This window comes from Mytilus trossulus, chromosome 10, assembly GCF_036588685.1.
Source record: "Mytilus trossulus isolate FHL-02 chromosome 10, PNRI_Mtr1.1.1.hap1, whole genome shotgun sequence".
Taxonomy (NCBI): domain Eukaryota; kingdom Metazoa; phylum Mollusca; class Bivalvia; order Mytilida; family Mytilidae; genus Mytilus; species Mytilus trossulus.
The window spans coordinates 22,577,968-22,593,633 of NC_086382.1; the positions used below are offsets into that span (position 1 = coordinate 22,577,968).

The window sequence follows — 15,666 nt, forward strand, 5'->3', positions numbered from 1 at the left end:
TGTTAAATCACTACGTTCTCACAACGAAACAGAAACGTTCCTGGAACATTTCCTGAACGTTTTTGTGTTTTGTGGGTATAACTTCAATGATCTTATTAAGGAAACATTTAATATTGTTAAATTGTAAGTGAATATAACATAGTAAAGTCATTTTTGTGTCAGTATCGTTCCAGTCACTACACACGTGTTCAGGAATAGCTGATAATCAAGGGAAATAACACTTTGTATGAGTATAAATCATTTGACACATGTGTTTTAAACCATTATTTGACCATCAATTAGCAGCTGGTCATTAAAGTATGAAAATAACCAGACAAATATTTTGTTTAAAAGGATGTTTTTTTACATTTAAATGCACATAACAAATCACAGGATAGTTTCTTTTCTCATACAAAAAAGGGGAGGGTCAAACATTTTCACCTATTCAACTATAAAGCTACTATTGATTGTTCCTCATTAAAAAGGTTAAAATTAAGATTGTGAAACCACAAGGGAGAAGCAATTTCCTTTTTAGTGAAAAAAAACTTTCCAGAGTGTGTTTTTTTCCCTCTATAAATAATACAGATTGAGGAACACAAAAGTTGTGTGTAAACAAAAAATCTCTGTGTAGTGGTATTGAACATGTTTCAATTTTTAACAAGTGACAGAGCTTAACTATTTGTGTTGATCTGGAAAGTATAGGACCTTTGAATAAATGTGTAAAAACTATGGAGTTATTATATGTTTTCAAAGTATTAAATTTTCAAAGAAATTATTGTGTGAAAAAAATGGACTTTTTACCATGAAGAGCAGCATCACGAGAGGATTTTCGGGGTATGCTAATTTATGAAAAAATGAATCACACTTCGTATTTCGCTGAGCTACAGAAAAAAACATGACCATCACAGCCTATGGAGAAAAAATTGTGCATATCGCCCCAATTTGAGAGATGGATCTGAGAAGTTGGCAGACTGATTTATCCATGATTGCATCGTGTACACCAGAAAAAATCGTTAAAATGAAGGTTAGTTGTCTTTTATAAACACAAAATTATCACTGCTGGTTCTAGATTAACATTATTCATAAAGATCAGCATCAATTTTCGCTTTTGAAATGTATTACTGGCACGGGGCTGGTGCGTTTCTTTTAGGCACTATAAAAACTATGTTTACCCTGAGAGATTCTGTAAGTGACTTGAAAAAGGCACTAACTTCAATGATCTTATTATGGAAACATTTAATATTGTTAAATTGTAAGTGAATATAACATAGTAAAGACATTTTTGTGTCAGTATCGTTCCAGTCACTACACACGTGTTCAGGAATAGCTGATAATCAAGGGAAATAACACTTTGTATGAGTATAAATCATTTGACACATGTGTTTTAAACCATTATTTGACCATCAATTAGCAGCTGGTCATTAAAGTATGAAAATAACCAGACAAATATTTTGTTTAAAAGGATGTTTTTTTACATTTAAATGCACATAACAAATCACAGGTTAGTTTCTTTTCTCATACAAAAAGGGGGAGGGTCAAACATTTTCACCTATTCAACTATAAAGCTACTATTGATTGTTCCTCATTAAAAAGGTTAAAATTAAGATTGTGAAACCACAAGGGAGAAGCAATTTCCTTTTTAGTGAAAAAAAACTTTCCAGAGTGTGTTTTTTTCCCTCTATAAATAATACAGATTGAGGAACACAAAAGTTGTGTGTAAATAAAAAATCTCTGTGTAGTGATATTGGACATGTATCAATTTTTAACAAGTGACAGAGCTTAACTATTTGTGTTGATCTGGAAAGTAAAGGACCTTTGAATAAATGTGTAAAAACTATGGAGTTATTATATGTATTCAAAGTATTAAATTTTCAAAGAAATTCTTGTGTGAAAAAAGGAACATTTCACCATGAAGAGTCATATCACGAAAGGATTTTCGGGGTGTGCTAATTTACGAAAAAATGAATCACACTTCGTACCCCGAAAATTGAACCACTTATGTGAAAATGTCTCAGCTTCGAAACAAGCCATCATACATATACAAGTTTACGATATTGGCTGGGCTACAGAAGAAAACGATATCATTACCGACTATGGAGAAACAATTGCGCATATTGCCCCGTATGCGATTTCTTCTATGATATACAAAACACTTCCTCTTTTCTGTCAAATGTCATAAGCGTACAATATGTTTAAAAATTTCTGATGTTTGACGCCGGAACGGGACTATGACGTCATACTGATATGTGAAAAAGACTAGACTTAATTTAAGACAGAGAGTGTTGATCATAGAACAATTGGCAAATAAACAAACTCATGAGAATTGGACATCACTTAAACCAACTCTTGTTATTTGATTTGTATAGTCTAATGAACTCGCCGACGGCTTGTTTATTATTATATATTGAAATTGAATAACTCGAGTTGATATCAAGCGATATTCAAATATCCCTCGTTGTCAAACATACCATTTGACCTCTTTTTATATTTCATGCATACACTTTCTTATTAAATGAATTACTTCTTTACGCAATATTTTGATATAAAACTTAATCAGATATTTCATACTCTAAACTTTATTCAAATAGGAACATATTATCAAAACATTAAAAAGTTCAGCAATATATTAATGTTAAAAGTTAAATTACTTAAATTGGACGATTTTTGAAACCAGGTTACCCGTATTATTACAGGTACCGAATAACTGGAAATTAAGCTAGTAATGCCCTTTGTGACTAACAGTAATGAACAGAGGTATCGACCCAGTGGTATTAAGAGCCAACAAAATCTGCTCTTATCATGGCACTTAACTTGATAAATTTGCAATAAATATTTCTGACCATTAATATATATTAAAGCACCTCTTTTACATAAAATTGATTTGCAAATCAATAGTTTCAAAATTTTAAGTTCTATTAAAAAAAAAATGTTGATTTATATAATGATTTTGATTTAAGACTTTTGTTTTAGAAGTTTTACAATTTTCGAGCAGTGTGATATACTGGCAATTTTTATAGGTGTGATACCGTCTTTGTCCTGCATTTTTACATCTGCATTCCATATAATCAATAATTTTACAATTTCGATACAGTCTTTATATTTCTTTTTATACGCATGTTTATTCGATCTAAACTGATCGAAAGGGTCAATTATACAAGCCGCATGTAAAGGTGACTGTCCTCCTGGTTGTTCACATTGAGATACATCAGCATTGTTCAAAAGTAATTGTTTAACTATATGCGGATGCCCTCCAACACAGGCCACATACAATGGAGATGCTTCCCATTGGTCACACATAGAAACATCCGCATCGCTATCCAGTAATAATTCAACTATATCTGAATATCCTAATCTACAGGATACATACAATGGAGACTCTGACCATTGGTTACACTGAGATACATTAGCATTGTTCTGTAGTAAAAGTTCCACTGCACCCGTATATCCTCCTTCACAGGCCACATACAATGGGGACTTTCCCCAAGTGTTACATTGAGAGACATTAGCATTTTTTTCCAATAACTGTCTTACTATATCTGTATATCCTCCGGCACAAGCCATAAGTAATGCCGACTCCCCATCACGATTAAATTGCAAGACATCTATTTTTTCCTGCAGTAAAAGTTCCACTATTTTTTCATGTCCTTCTCTACATGCCACATACAATGGAGATTCTAACCATTTGTTAGTTCGATTAATATCCGCGTCGTTTTCCAGTAGTAATCGTACTGTATCTGTATGACCTCCCCTACATGCCACATATAGCGGAGATATTCCCCTCATGTCACACTGAGAGACATCAGCATATTTCAGCAGCAACTCTTCTACTATTTCGTAATGTCCACCTTCACATGCGACATACAATGGTGATTTTCCATCACGGTTAAATTGAGAAGCATCGGCATTGAAATGCAATAAACATTTCACTGTTTCTGTGTGTCCATTTATACATGCCACACATAATGCAGATTGCCCGCTATTGTTTTGCTGAGAAACACTAGCATTGTTTTCAAGTAATAATTTTACTGTTTCTGTTTGGCCATGTCTGCAGGCGACATATAACGGAAAGTCTCCATTCCGTCTACTCTGCAAGACCACAGCATTGTTCTGCAATAGTCGTTCCACTATAACTGTATGTCCTCCTTCACATGCAGTATACAATGGCGACTCTCCGCTATTTGTACACTTAGAGATATTATTATCGTGTAGTAATAGCATATTTACTGTGTTTTTATGTCCTAGTCTACAGGCTACATACAATGGTGACTCACCAAAATTATTACATTGAGAGGTATTGACTTTTTTCTTCAGTAATAACTGCACTGTATCTGTATGTCCTCCTCTACAGGCCACATACAATGGAGACTGACAACTTCTGTCACACTGCGAAATATGAGCATTTCTCTTTATTAGTAGATTCACTATATTTGTGTGGCCTCCTGAACATGCCAAATATAATGGAGACTCTCCATCATGGTTACACTGTAAGACGTCAACATTGTTTAGCAGTAAACGTTGCACTGTTTCTGTGTGTCCGTCTTTACAGGCAAGAGAAAGCATAGATACATAAGCGTTTTTCTTGCTTATTTCTCCTTGCATCAGATGGAAATCTAAAAATATAGTATGACAGTCAACAGTTATCGACACTAATGCATTGATTTACAGACTAAGAACATGAACATTCAGATTATATTAAAAGAAAACAACAAGAATTTAATGACACAGCATAGGTTTCTGGCACAGAATGAATGTGGTCTAATGAACTTAAAATATTTTTTTTTGCCTTTGAGCAATTCACTATGCTGTTGAATATTAATCCTCTCAAAAAAATGTTTGAAGAAATTTTCTTTATATTTATGAAATCTGAAATGATAAAAATTTAACCTCCGCACCCCCCCCCCCCCCCCCCCCTGCCCATTTTTTTTCACATCCCCCTTTCCCTTTTTCCAAAACTGATCTCAATTCAAATTTCTAATGGAGTTTGCAACAATAACTACTCATTTAAATACATCATAAAATATTGAAATGTAAAATAAAGTGCTTGTTATCACTGAATGGTAAAGATTATCTTAATTTATCAGTTGGTAGTAAAAGTGAATATACATTGTATATTGTATAAAACAATGATTTATGTTGATTCAACTACTGTTCTGGACAAAGAAAGATAACTCCAATTGAAAATTTCTTGCTATTGCACAGTATTGTGCAATTAGATATTTCTTGCTATTGAACAATACTGTGCAATTGAAAATATTTTCTATTGCACAATACTGTGCAATTGAAGATTTCTTGCTATTGCGCAATACTGTGCAATTGAAAATTTCTTGCTAGTGCACAATACTGTGCAATTGAAGATTTCTTGCTATTGCTGAATACTGAGCAATTGAAAATTTCTTGCTATTGCACAATACTTAATATAATAATTTTGGATCCTGATTTGAACCAACTTGAAAACTGGGCCCATAATCAAAAATCTAAGTACATGTTTAGATTCAGCATATCAAAAAAGTCCAAGAATTCAATTTTTGTTAAAATCAAACTTAGTTTAATTTTGGACCCTTTGGACTTTAATGTAGACCAATTTGAATACGGGACCAAAAATTAAGAATCTACATACACAGTTAGATTTGGCATATCAAAGAACCCCAATTATTCAATTTTTGATGAAATCAAAAAAAAGTTTAATTTTGGACCCCGATTTGGACTAACTTGAAAACTGGGCCAATAATCAAAAATCTAAGTTCATTTTGAGATTCAGCATAGCAAAGAACTCCAAGAATTCATTTTTTGTTAAAATCAAACTGAGTTCAATTTTGGACCCTTTGGGCCCCTTTTTCCTAAACTGTCGGGACCAAAACTCCCAAAATCAAACCCAACCTTCCTTTTATGGTCATAAACCTTGTGTTTAAATTTCATTGATTTCTATTTACTTCTACTAAAGTTATTGTGCGAAAACCAAGAATAATGCTTATTTGGGCTCCTTTTTGGCCCCTAATTTCTAAACTGTTGGGATGTCAACTCCCAAAATCAATCCCAACCTTCCTTTTGTGGTCATAAACCTTGTGTCAAAATTTCATAGATTTCTATTTACTTAAACTAATGTTATAGTGCGAAAACCAAGAAAATGCTTATTTGGACCCTTTTTGGCCCCTTATTCCTAAAATATTGGGACCAAAACTTCCAAAATCAATCCCAACCTTTCTTTTGTGGTCATAAACCTTGTGTTAAAATTTCATAGATTTCTATTCACTTTTACTAAAGTTAGAGTGTGAAAACTAAAAGTATTCGGACGACGACGACGACGACGACGCCGACGACGACGACGACGACAACGACGACGCCGACGACGACGCAGACGACGACGCAGACGACGACGACGCCAACGTGATACCAATATACGACCAAACAATTTTCAATTTTTGCGGTCGTATAATAAATAGAAAAACTACAAGAGAACCAAATCTAAGTAATTAGTAGAATTATTAAAAATTAAGACGTGGACCATATAAAATCACCAAGGTTCCTATAAGGAGGACTAAAAGAGGGTCGAAAACAAACAAACAATTCGAGGAGAAATCAACGACGTAAATACGAGCAAATAAAAATAGCACTACAGAGTTTGTAACATGAATTCTACGAATGGTTGGGAGGTTCAATTCCATTAATAGTGCATTTAGTGTTGCTCATGTCAGTTTATGCTGATAAGTCACCTTTGCATTTTCATAAACTGTAAAGGTTATTATATAGTATTCACTTACTACAGATTGGAATTCGTCGTAGTATATTCCTCGCTAGAATGCAAACCACAACAACAAATACTGAAAAAGAATATATTTTTAATAAGAAATTATTTAAAATGTGGTATGATTGCCAATCAGACAAATCTTCACCTGAGACCAAATGACATATAAGTTACTCATAATTGACAAATATATAAATGACATTTGTTAAAAAAAAATCAAACGAAAAGACCAACGGTCTGATTGAATGAACAGAACATGTACAATATACGAAAAACAAATATGATATTCAGCAATTAAATATAACCATTTGATATCAGGCTCTTTGCATTTTGAATGCGGCGTGGTCAGTCATAATCTCTAGAGCAAACCCCTCACCTTTGTGGGACAGTAGTTTAACAGTACAACATAAAACCAAACTAAATAACTTGATAAGGGTATATCTCATCAGATCATTTGAAGCACATAACATAGCATAACAGTACAAAATCGTAACTTGTACACGACATATATATAAATAGATATATATTCATTTAAATATACTTACCAGGGTAGCATACAACTAATAGTATAACACATACGACAGCTTTTGAACGATACTTTTCTACAATTATACAAAAGCATACAATTTAATGTGGTGAATTGTCTATGTTTTTTTTTGTTAAAGTTGATATAGTTGTTTATTTTACATTTTTGCTGCACGTGTATTTATATACCGTATATCCGGGTGGGGGTTGGGGTTGTCATCTACGTTTTTTGTGATTTGAAGACAAAATTGTAAAGTTAATTTTTCACTGTTTATTTATTTTTCTGATTTGTAAAATATTCCCGAAAAAAACATATACGTGGTTCACTGACAGAAATTGTCAACAAATGAATATTAGTTATAAAAACGTAAATACACATAACTTTAAGAAAATTCAAGGAAAATTCAGGCATGTTGACTTTTTTACAGCAAATTTATGCCAAAAATCCTTGCAAAAGTGATATATCTATCTATACTATTAAACGAGAAGACCTCATTTTGTGTGTCGCTTCTCTTCTTTCCACAATAAATTAATCATCATGCCTCTGTGTCCTATAGGTACAGTGCATTGTCGCATTTGTCATCCATTCTTAAGATTATTCAGATTGAGCTATTTTGGGAGAAAAACAAGAAAAAAGGCATTCGGATATTGTTTCCGTCATTGAACAAAATTTTAAGTCAGATCAGACTTCCGGATGGCGTTTTCTGTTTACAGTGAACCCCAACCCCCACCCGGAAAGTCCAGTCAATCTAGCATAAATTTGACCCTAACCTGAAAAAAAATGCAACAGAAGATTTTAAAGTTTTAATCTTTAGCACCTCTGTGTCCTATAGGTACAGTGCATAGTCGCATTTGTCATCCATTCTTAAGATTATTCAGATTGAGCTATTTTGGGAGAAAAACAAGAAAAAAGGCATTCGGATATTGTTTCCGTCATTGAACGAAATTTTAAGTCAGATCAGACTTCCGGATGGCGTTTTCTGTTTACAGTGAACCCCAACCCCCACCCGGAAAGTCCAGTCAATCTAGCATAAATTTGACCCTAACCTGAAAAAAAATGCAACAGAAGATTTTAAAGTTTTAATCTTTAGCATTATACCCCAAATATACACAGAAAAAAAGTCCCATAAAATATTACTTGAGGAAGACTAAAAAAATAACCATTTAAAATTCCTATGGAGATTTGCATTGAAAAAGGAGATAACTCTTGCAAAAAAGGCAGAAATATCAATAAAAATTGATTCAAAATTATAACTTTACCGCTTCTATTCATCAGAATGTATTGATTATTGATGTTTTAGCGGTGTTTAGATTATAACAAACAACTCTAAAGGTTTTTTCATATCTTTTATCAAGCTATAATCTAGATTTAGTAATTCAATAGTTGAACATTTATTGAATTTTTCAACATGTCAAGGTATAGAATCTCAAATTTAATAAAAATAATTAAGCATGTATTCTTCTTTTTGTGGTTTAAAGTTTCTTTAGACAAGTAAAAATGGTTACAAAGCCACAAATTTGCAATTTCTTTAATGAAAAATTCACAAAAAAAATTGAACTACCAATAACACTACGTTTTTGTACATTTCATGAGCAGAAGATTATATAATTTAGTCAAATACAAACTTATAACCCCAACAAAGTATCATACTGTACATAAATTTCAAGAAAATCAACCAAAAACTGACCAAAAGAAGACTCCTTTTTTGCGGAGTTACCTCCCCTTCCAATGTTAATTTCCATAGGAAATTAGAAATACTGATTTTGAGTTTTCCTCAAGGTAGATTTTATGGGACTTTTTCCTGTGTATATTAAGGGCTTTATGCTATAGATTAGAACTAAAACATTTTCTGTTGCAATTAGTTTGAGGTTAAATCTTTAAGTTAGTTTGACTGGACTAATACATATGCTACGAATAATGTGTATTTGCTATCTGTTATCATTTTCAAGTTAATACGAATAAAGTGTATTTGCTATCTGCTATCATTTTCAAGTTAATTATCTGCGGCAGTTACAGCGTGACACGTGAAAGTCAAATTATTGTGCCGTGAAAACGGTAAATGAAGTCTAGCGGGACATGGGAAATTACAAAAAAGGAGAATGGCTTACGTACATAGTGTAAGTGGGATCCGGGATCGAAACCCCCCAATGAGTCAGAGACCCCTTTTATAGGAATGAATGAACATAATATAAAGATAAGCGCTAAAATTATTCCTGTGTTAGTAAAATTCATAAAACAAACAAAAAAATGGGAACATTGGAGAGAAGGAGGAGCCGGGCAAGAAAAACAATTGTCCTGTCCCAAAGTGCCTATGACTTGATACCTTTTCTGAAGTTATCCAGTCATAAAATCTTTTACAAAAAATCATTGATTTATAAACTGAGAATTGATAGTAAAGAGCAAATACCCTTTATAAATAGTAATGCATGTTCATAATATACTAAATGTATGTCCATATTGAAATTAATAGAAAACAAAAAATTGGGAAAAATTGGGAAAAAAAGGAGGAGAGGGACAAGAACTATTGTCCTATCCCCAAGCACCTATGACTTTTGATACCTTTCCTTAAATTTTCCAGTCACAAAATCTTTTACAAAATTCTGCCTACAACAGTACATACTTTCAACCACGCTCTGAATACCCGCGATTGCGCGGGTGTGTTCTAGTCTATATTTATTTTACATAATGTGCAAAGTGATTCGGATTTTAAAAAAAGAACAACAGATCGTTTTCAATTATCATTCGTGAACATGTCCATGATTGCACTTTGGTCAAAAAGTACGACTAGACAATTAAAATGTTATGAAAACAGAATTCTAATTAAGATAATGACAACTGATAAATGTGATATAATCTCAGTGTTTTTGGTGTCGAAGTTCCTAGTGGTATCACTTTCCGGGATAATAGTTATTTGTGAATTTTGATACATGTCCCCAATATAAAATCTTGCATACAAAATACACTCATTTTGGGACAATTTTTAAAAGAGTTATCCTCTGAAAATGTAGACTGAACTAAGTTTCAACTGAAGTACACTACAGGTTATTTTTGGTTTCAAGCAAATATTAAACACAACGTACAAGGTAGTTAAATGTTCTTCAATAACGATATCTATGTGTGCTGTTTTCTTAAAATATCTACCATTTTAGAATAATAGATATGTAAAACGTAATCATATGCCTGATTTTATCAGTTGAATATGAATATACATATCAGAAATTGTAAATCATTACAAAGTTATCAATATTTAGAATATTTGTCCGGTGCTATCCTTAGTGATGAAATGATCCTTGATAGTTATTCAGACCTAGTGGTAATACAGACGAATCCAAAGTGATGTATTTTATCAAAGTACACATTGAATCATAATTCTGTATTCTCAATATTTATCTTTCTTCACTGTAACATTTTTTTTGTGAATATATTTGGGGTGTTTTTTTCCGTTTTTTTTACTGTATTTATGTTAAACTCACTTGTAGGGGAAGCTATGTTGTATTTGTAGTCGTCAAAGTCTATTCTCGTTAATTCTTGGGATCTATCAAACATACAGATACTAAATACATACAAGGTTTCTAGCACATTACTTGGAAAGAATTAAATCAAATAATTGACATAAACTTTTTCTTGACTTTGTTGTTTGAATTATCTTTTGATTTCGCTACATTTGTGATTCTTTTAAAATATAATGTTAGTTTTGTGTTCTTACGATATAAAGCTTTGAGGCAGCCAAGCGTGTATGTGTCTTGTTTTTTGTTTTTTTATCTCGTGTGCAGTGCATTTTTAGACTGTTTCACTTCGCACTGAAAAATGTATCATACACTCATATGTACATGTATTAGTAAATGATATCATAAATTGTTTTAACATTTTGATAATTATAATATAATATATGTTTGTAAAGACGTGCCTACAATAAAGAATAATCTAATGTTGGCAACATTCAGCTTATAAATGCATATAAACTGCATCCGCACATAAAGGCCATGTTCATTTGAGCAGAATGACGACATTTCTATGTTTTTGGGATGTAATAAAGTCTAATTTTTGAACCAAAATAGAGATATAAAATGTAAATGAATGAAATTGAGAATGGAAAAAGGGAATATGCCAAAGGGACAACAACCCAACCAAAGAGCAGGCAACAGCCGAAACTTGTATGGATAGCATAATGATCAGATCTGTATATTAATTTAAACTTGACTTACTTATTTTCTCGTGAATGGTTTGATGTAACATGTGTATTGTGTATTTCATCATAGAATATCAAATCTGAAAAGAAAAGATAAACTGACTGTGTATTTACTTTGTGTTTATGGATGCAGATATGCAAACCGTGTTCTAACCACAATTAAAATTTATTGTTTCGGGTTTTAATGACACTTCTAATAGGAAGATAGACCAAACGATGACACCGAACAGCAACCTTAAAAATGCTCCAAAAACAATTCAAAAACGAAAACCAATGAACCAATCTTTATAGAAAAAAAAACAAGAAACAATTATGAATCACACCAACAAACGACAATCACTGAACAAAAAGCTCACGACTATAACATGCTTCTGAATTGTTTCACTCTAACTGTAATTTTTTGTCATAGTAATTTCTGTGAACATTATATAAAATCATACTGGAAACCCATTCATTGCCACATATGGATATAGACACAATCCAATCACCTTATTGACCTTCCATGATTAACATAGCAATTGCTTTGCAGTGTTTCAAATACTTTTTGAATTGATAAATTTCGAAAACAATAATTTTACGTTACCTTTTGAGCCAATGGTTTTGTTCTGTAGATTATTGCCAATATGACAAGAGCAATCTTCATTTGTAGGATTACAGTAGTGATGGTTGTTTGGCACTCTTACAAATGTAAATCCTCTACTGGTATTACACTTGCATGTTCTGTCGGACATCGTGGTGCCGTTGTCATGCGTTGTTTGACCTTCACCGTTGCAAAAAGATTTTTTAAAAACGCATTCGCTGTTCCCAATTGTGTCAAAAATAAATGGCTGATATCGAGTAAAATTGCATGTTGCTCTATTCAAGTTGGGTTGAAAAACGTATTTATAACCTACAAATATAACTTGATTGAGTGCACAATCTTAATGACTATATATGAATAAATAGCACAAGTCAATTTCAAGTTTATTTGCAATTATATGAATTGGGGATTTAACATTTTAGCATAAGTAACTGCTCTGATATACTTCAATTAATTCTTTATTCTTTGATTAAAAATGATTTATCTGAAAAATGTTATTTTCTATTTTCAAATATTCGAAAGACACTATCTTAAACGAGTCTGTGGTAGCTTAAACACAATGGGTGTAAATGTTTATCCTGAAAGAATAACATATTGAAGTTTTAAATAACATACCAGGAGCTAGTATTCTAGGTCGATAACATTTATCTCTGTAAACATTGACTCCAAAAGTTACGTCATATAAGCATATATAATTTTTTGAATCCCTGCACTTCGATTTGGACCGGAACCACCAATGTGCCTTCGTTGGACAAGAAAACTCGAAAGCTTCGTTGAAGTATAATGCCTAGAAAAGATTAATTCAAATGTTGAGCTTGAATATTAAAAAAGGTCAGCTTATTATTTTCAACTGCTATCTTCTGTTATAAAAGAATACATTCTATGTTATTAAAGAATATAAATGTTTCGTGCATGTTAATTTACCGAATTACAACATTAGTTGTATTGGCACGGATGATGTAAAATGTAACACTCCAAAACGATTGTTAATGCGATGAGGTGAAAAGCCCAAACCAATGTATTGAAACTGACCTTTTCCTCTTTCAATCTGAAAAAAAAAAGACTTTGTTAATCAGATAATTAACATGAGCAGTACCAATTTTACTGCACAAGAAACGCATTTCGCCAATAAATGGCTCTTCGGTGATCTACGAAGCCACAATAATTGAAGATTCAAAACATGAAACATGAAACAATTTAATTGTAAATATTTACAGCCTACCTTATAACATCACAATTTAAGTAAACAATTATGACAGACGAGGAACAATGACAACAACTGACATAGGGGCACCTGACTTAGGACAAACACCGAATTTGCGGGATTAAACATGTTTCTAAGCGCTTAACTCTCTCTTACAAAAGGACAGTGGTATTAATGCACAACATAAAATCAAACAATACAGATATAATAGTACTTGCAGTTACTGATAGCTAGGTCAAAGCCATAACAACTTAAAGAAAACCGTATATCTTAGACTGAAATAAATATTAATCAGTACACATCAAAGATACTGTTTCCATTTGTTGAAAGTTGTTAAACATTTAGTTAAAATGTCTAAATTGTAACTAAGTCAACAGATAAAATGCTTATATCAAAAAACATTTCTAGTACAAACCTTTATCTTACATATGTGGTCAAAAGTCTATGCTTGTTTTAGAATAAATGAGATAGATTATCCTTGTCTGAAATGTTTATCTGATTGCACTTTACATGTAAATGCAGGTGTTTGTTGATTTTTACTTTGTGTGTTAATAACCTGATGCGTTGTTATACTATTGCATTTTGTGTATAACGCATGAACTATAAATATAATGTTCATCAATAATGATTATTAAATATAATAAGTATTAAGATGACAATAACAAAAAGAAATATATGCAATGCTGTCTTGACTTGAGAAAGCTGACAAAAAATAGAATAAGCGACCACAATGTATAAGTAGAAAAAAATATTGGTATATAGATCAGAACTTCGACACATTAAACCCTAAAAACAACATGAGCAACGAAAAGAAATATACCTTAACTTTTAACAACGAAAATATAAGATGTAGAAATTTCACACAATGAATACTGACTTATGGCTTAAAACTTAAAATATCAATTAATGTAAAAAAATAATATTGAAAGATATTTTTTTTCTAATGAAAATAAAACAAAAAAAGATGCAGATATTGAAATATTGCAAAAAAATCTACCTAAGTGCATATACATACATTTATCATCAAACGAGAGGTTAAAGAAAACAAAAAATTCTTTTAGTTTTATGGCATACATTTTAATAATTCGTACCTGAAGAAAAGCAAGGAAGATTAATATGTCATACATGACTTCAAAATTCGTTTTCCTGTACTAGAATTTGTCGTCTAAAAAGATAAAAGATAAATAGAATATCGTACTTTTTACTAAATGTACATTCAATTCATTTAGTTAATAATACTACCTCTATCATGTCTATAACAGAATATATATAGTTTTCGTTTACTTACTCGTGTTGGACGGGCAATATCGAGATGTGAAATGTTTGTGTCTGTACAAATTAACAGTCAATGTGTGCTTCACCATCAACAGAACAGACTGCTTGGACTGCAAATAAATCACCGAAAAGAGCACCTCGCTGGCAGTAGATTTACAATATTAGTGCATTAACCTTTTTATAATTCAGTTTGACATATTTCGATTACATTGGTACTTTCTGCAGCTATGATGCCTGCAGTTATGTTGCATCGAGAACTAGCTACTTGGTAGGTAATACCCTAGTTGACTATCATCTAAGATGCAAAATGTTTATCTACTTAGTATATGGAATTGAATTATTGCTTGTATAATTTATAAAGGAAGACCAGTTCAAATATTGGAAATATATAAAGGAATCTACATAAAATAGTTGTTTCTTTGTAAAAACAAATATATATTTGATAGTTTAAGGTTTTTTGTTGAACATTCGATGCTACTTATTGTATTTTGATGTCCAATGTTAACTTGCCAATTTTTTCTGATTTGAAACATATACAGTTTGTATACAAAATATATATTAGAATAATTGCAGATGTGAGCTTACTGATTTGCAGATATGAGCTCAATTCACCGAGTTTCAGATGTGAGCTCACTGATTTTGCAAATGTGAGCTTACTGCATTTCTTAGATTGCCACATGCCGAGTATGAACGGATTACTTGTGAGTTCATCACAGACTTTATTTGTTTGAATATGTGGGACTCTATCTTATTTTCTATGTAAAGTTTGCAGACCCATTCGTCTTGTCATCGTTTTGGGTTGGGTTTTTTATCGTCTCATAAGTTTGAATATCTCCTAATCATAGTTTGCCTCTTTTTGTAAACGCAGTCGTATATCTGGCAAATATAAAATGTTGATATGCGACTCCTCTTAAATTTAGCGATAAGATATGTCCAGTTCGAAGTCAAAGTGTTTACTCACACGTATTACAATCAAGTTCTAATCTGAAACCGAAAGTGCTTAACATATATTGATTGTACTCTTTCGTTTACTTTCGATTAATTTGTAGACAATATATATTATCTCTTATTTACCTTGTCAGTTTTAACCATATATTCTCCTGGGGACAAAGTTCCTTTCTGCAATTCAGAAAATAACCCAATCAATTTGTAAACATACACTATTTTTTTT

General features: G+C 32.0%; 1 protein-coding gene across 1 annotated transcript; it reads right to left on the reverse strand.

Moving 5' to 3' along the window:
• Nucleotides 1–2,931: 2,931 nt before the first annotated feature.
• Nucleotides 2,932–12,797, reverse strand: LOC134687758 (ankyrin repeat domain-containing protein 17-like). The gene is made up of 7 exons (XM_063548215.1): nucleotides 12,632–12,797; nucleotides 12,020–12,325; nucleotides 11,453–11,516; nucleotides 10,721–10,782; nucleotides 7,267–7,323; nucleotides 6,738–6,797; nucleotides 2,932–4,589 (listed from the first exon to the last, which is right to left on the reverse strand). Exons 2-7 carry the CDS (start codon nucleotides 12,165–12,167, stop codon nucleotides 2,932–2,934), a joined length of 2,049 nt encoding a protein of 682 aa, XP_063404285.1. The 5' UTR covers nucleotides 12,168–12,325; nucleotides 12,632–12,797.
• Nucleotides 12,798–15,666: the final 2,869 nt, after the last annotated feature.

Excerpts from the sequence above, each read along its gene's own strand:
- LOC134687758 (XM_063548215.1), bottom strand. The coding sequence starts at position 12,167 with ATGTCCGACAGAACATGCAAGTGTAATACCAGTAGAGGATTTACATTT. Across the intron at positions 6,798-7,266 it reads ATTAGTTGTATGCTACCCTG|TATTTGTTGTTGTGGTTTGC; the intron begins GTAAGTATATTT and ends ATTCTTTTTCAG. Across the intron at positions 4,590-6,737 it reads ACGACGAATTCCAATCTGTA|ATTTCCATCTGATGCAAGGA; the intron begins GTAAGTGAATAC and ends CTATATTTTTAG.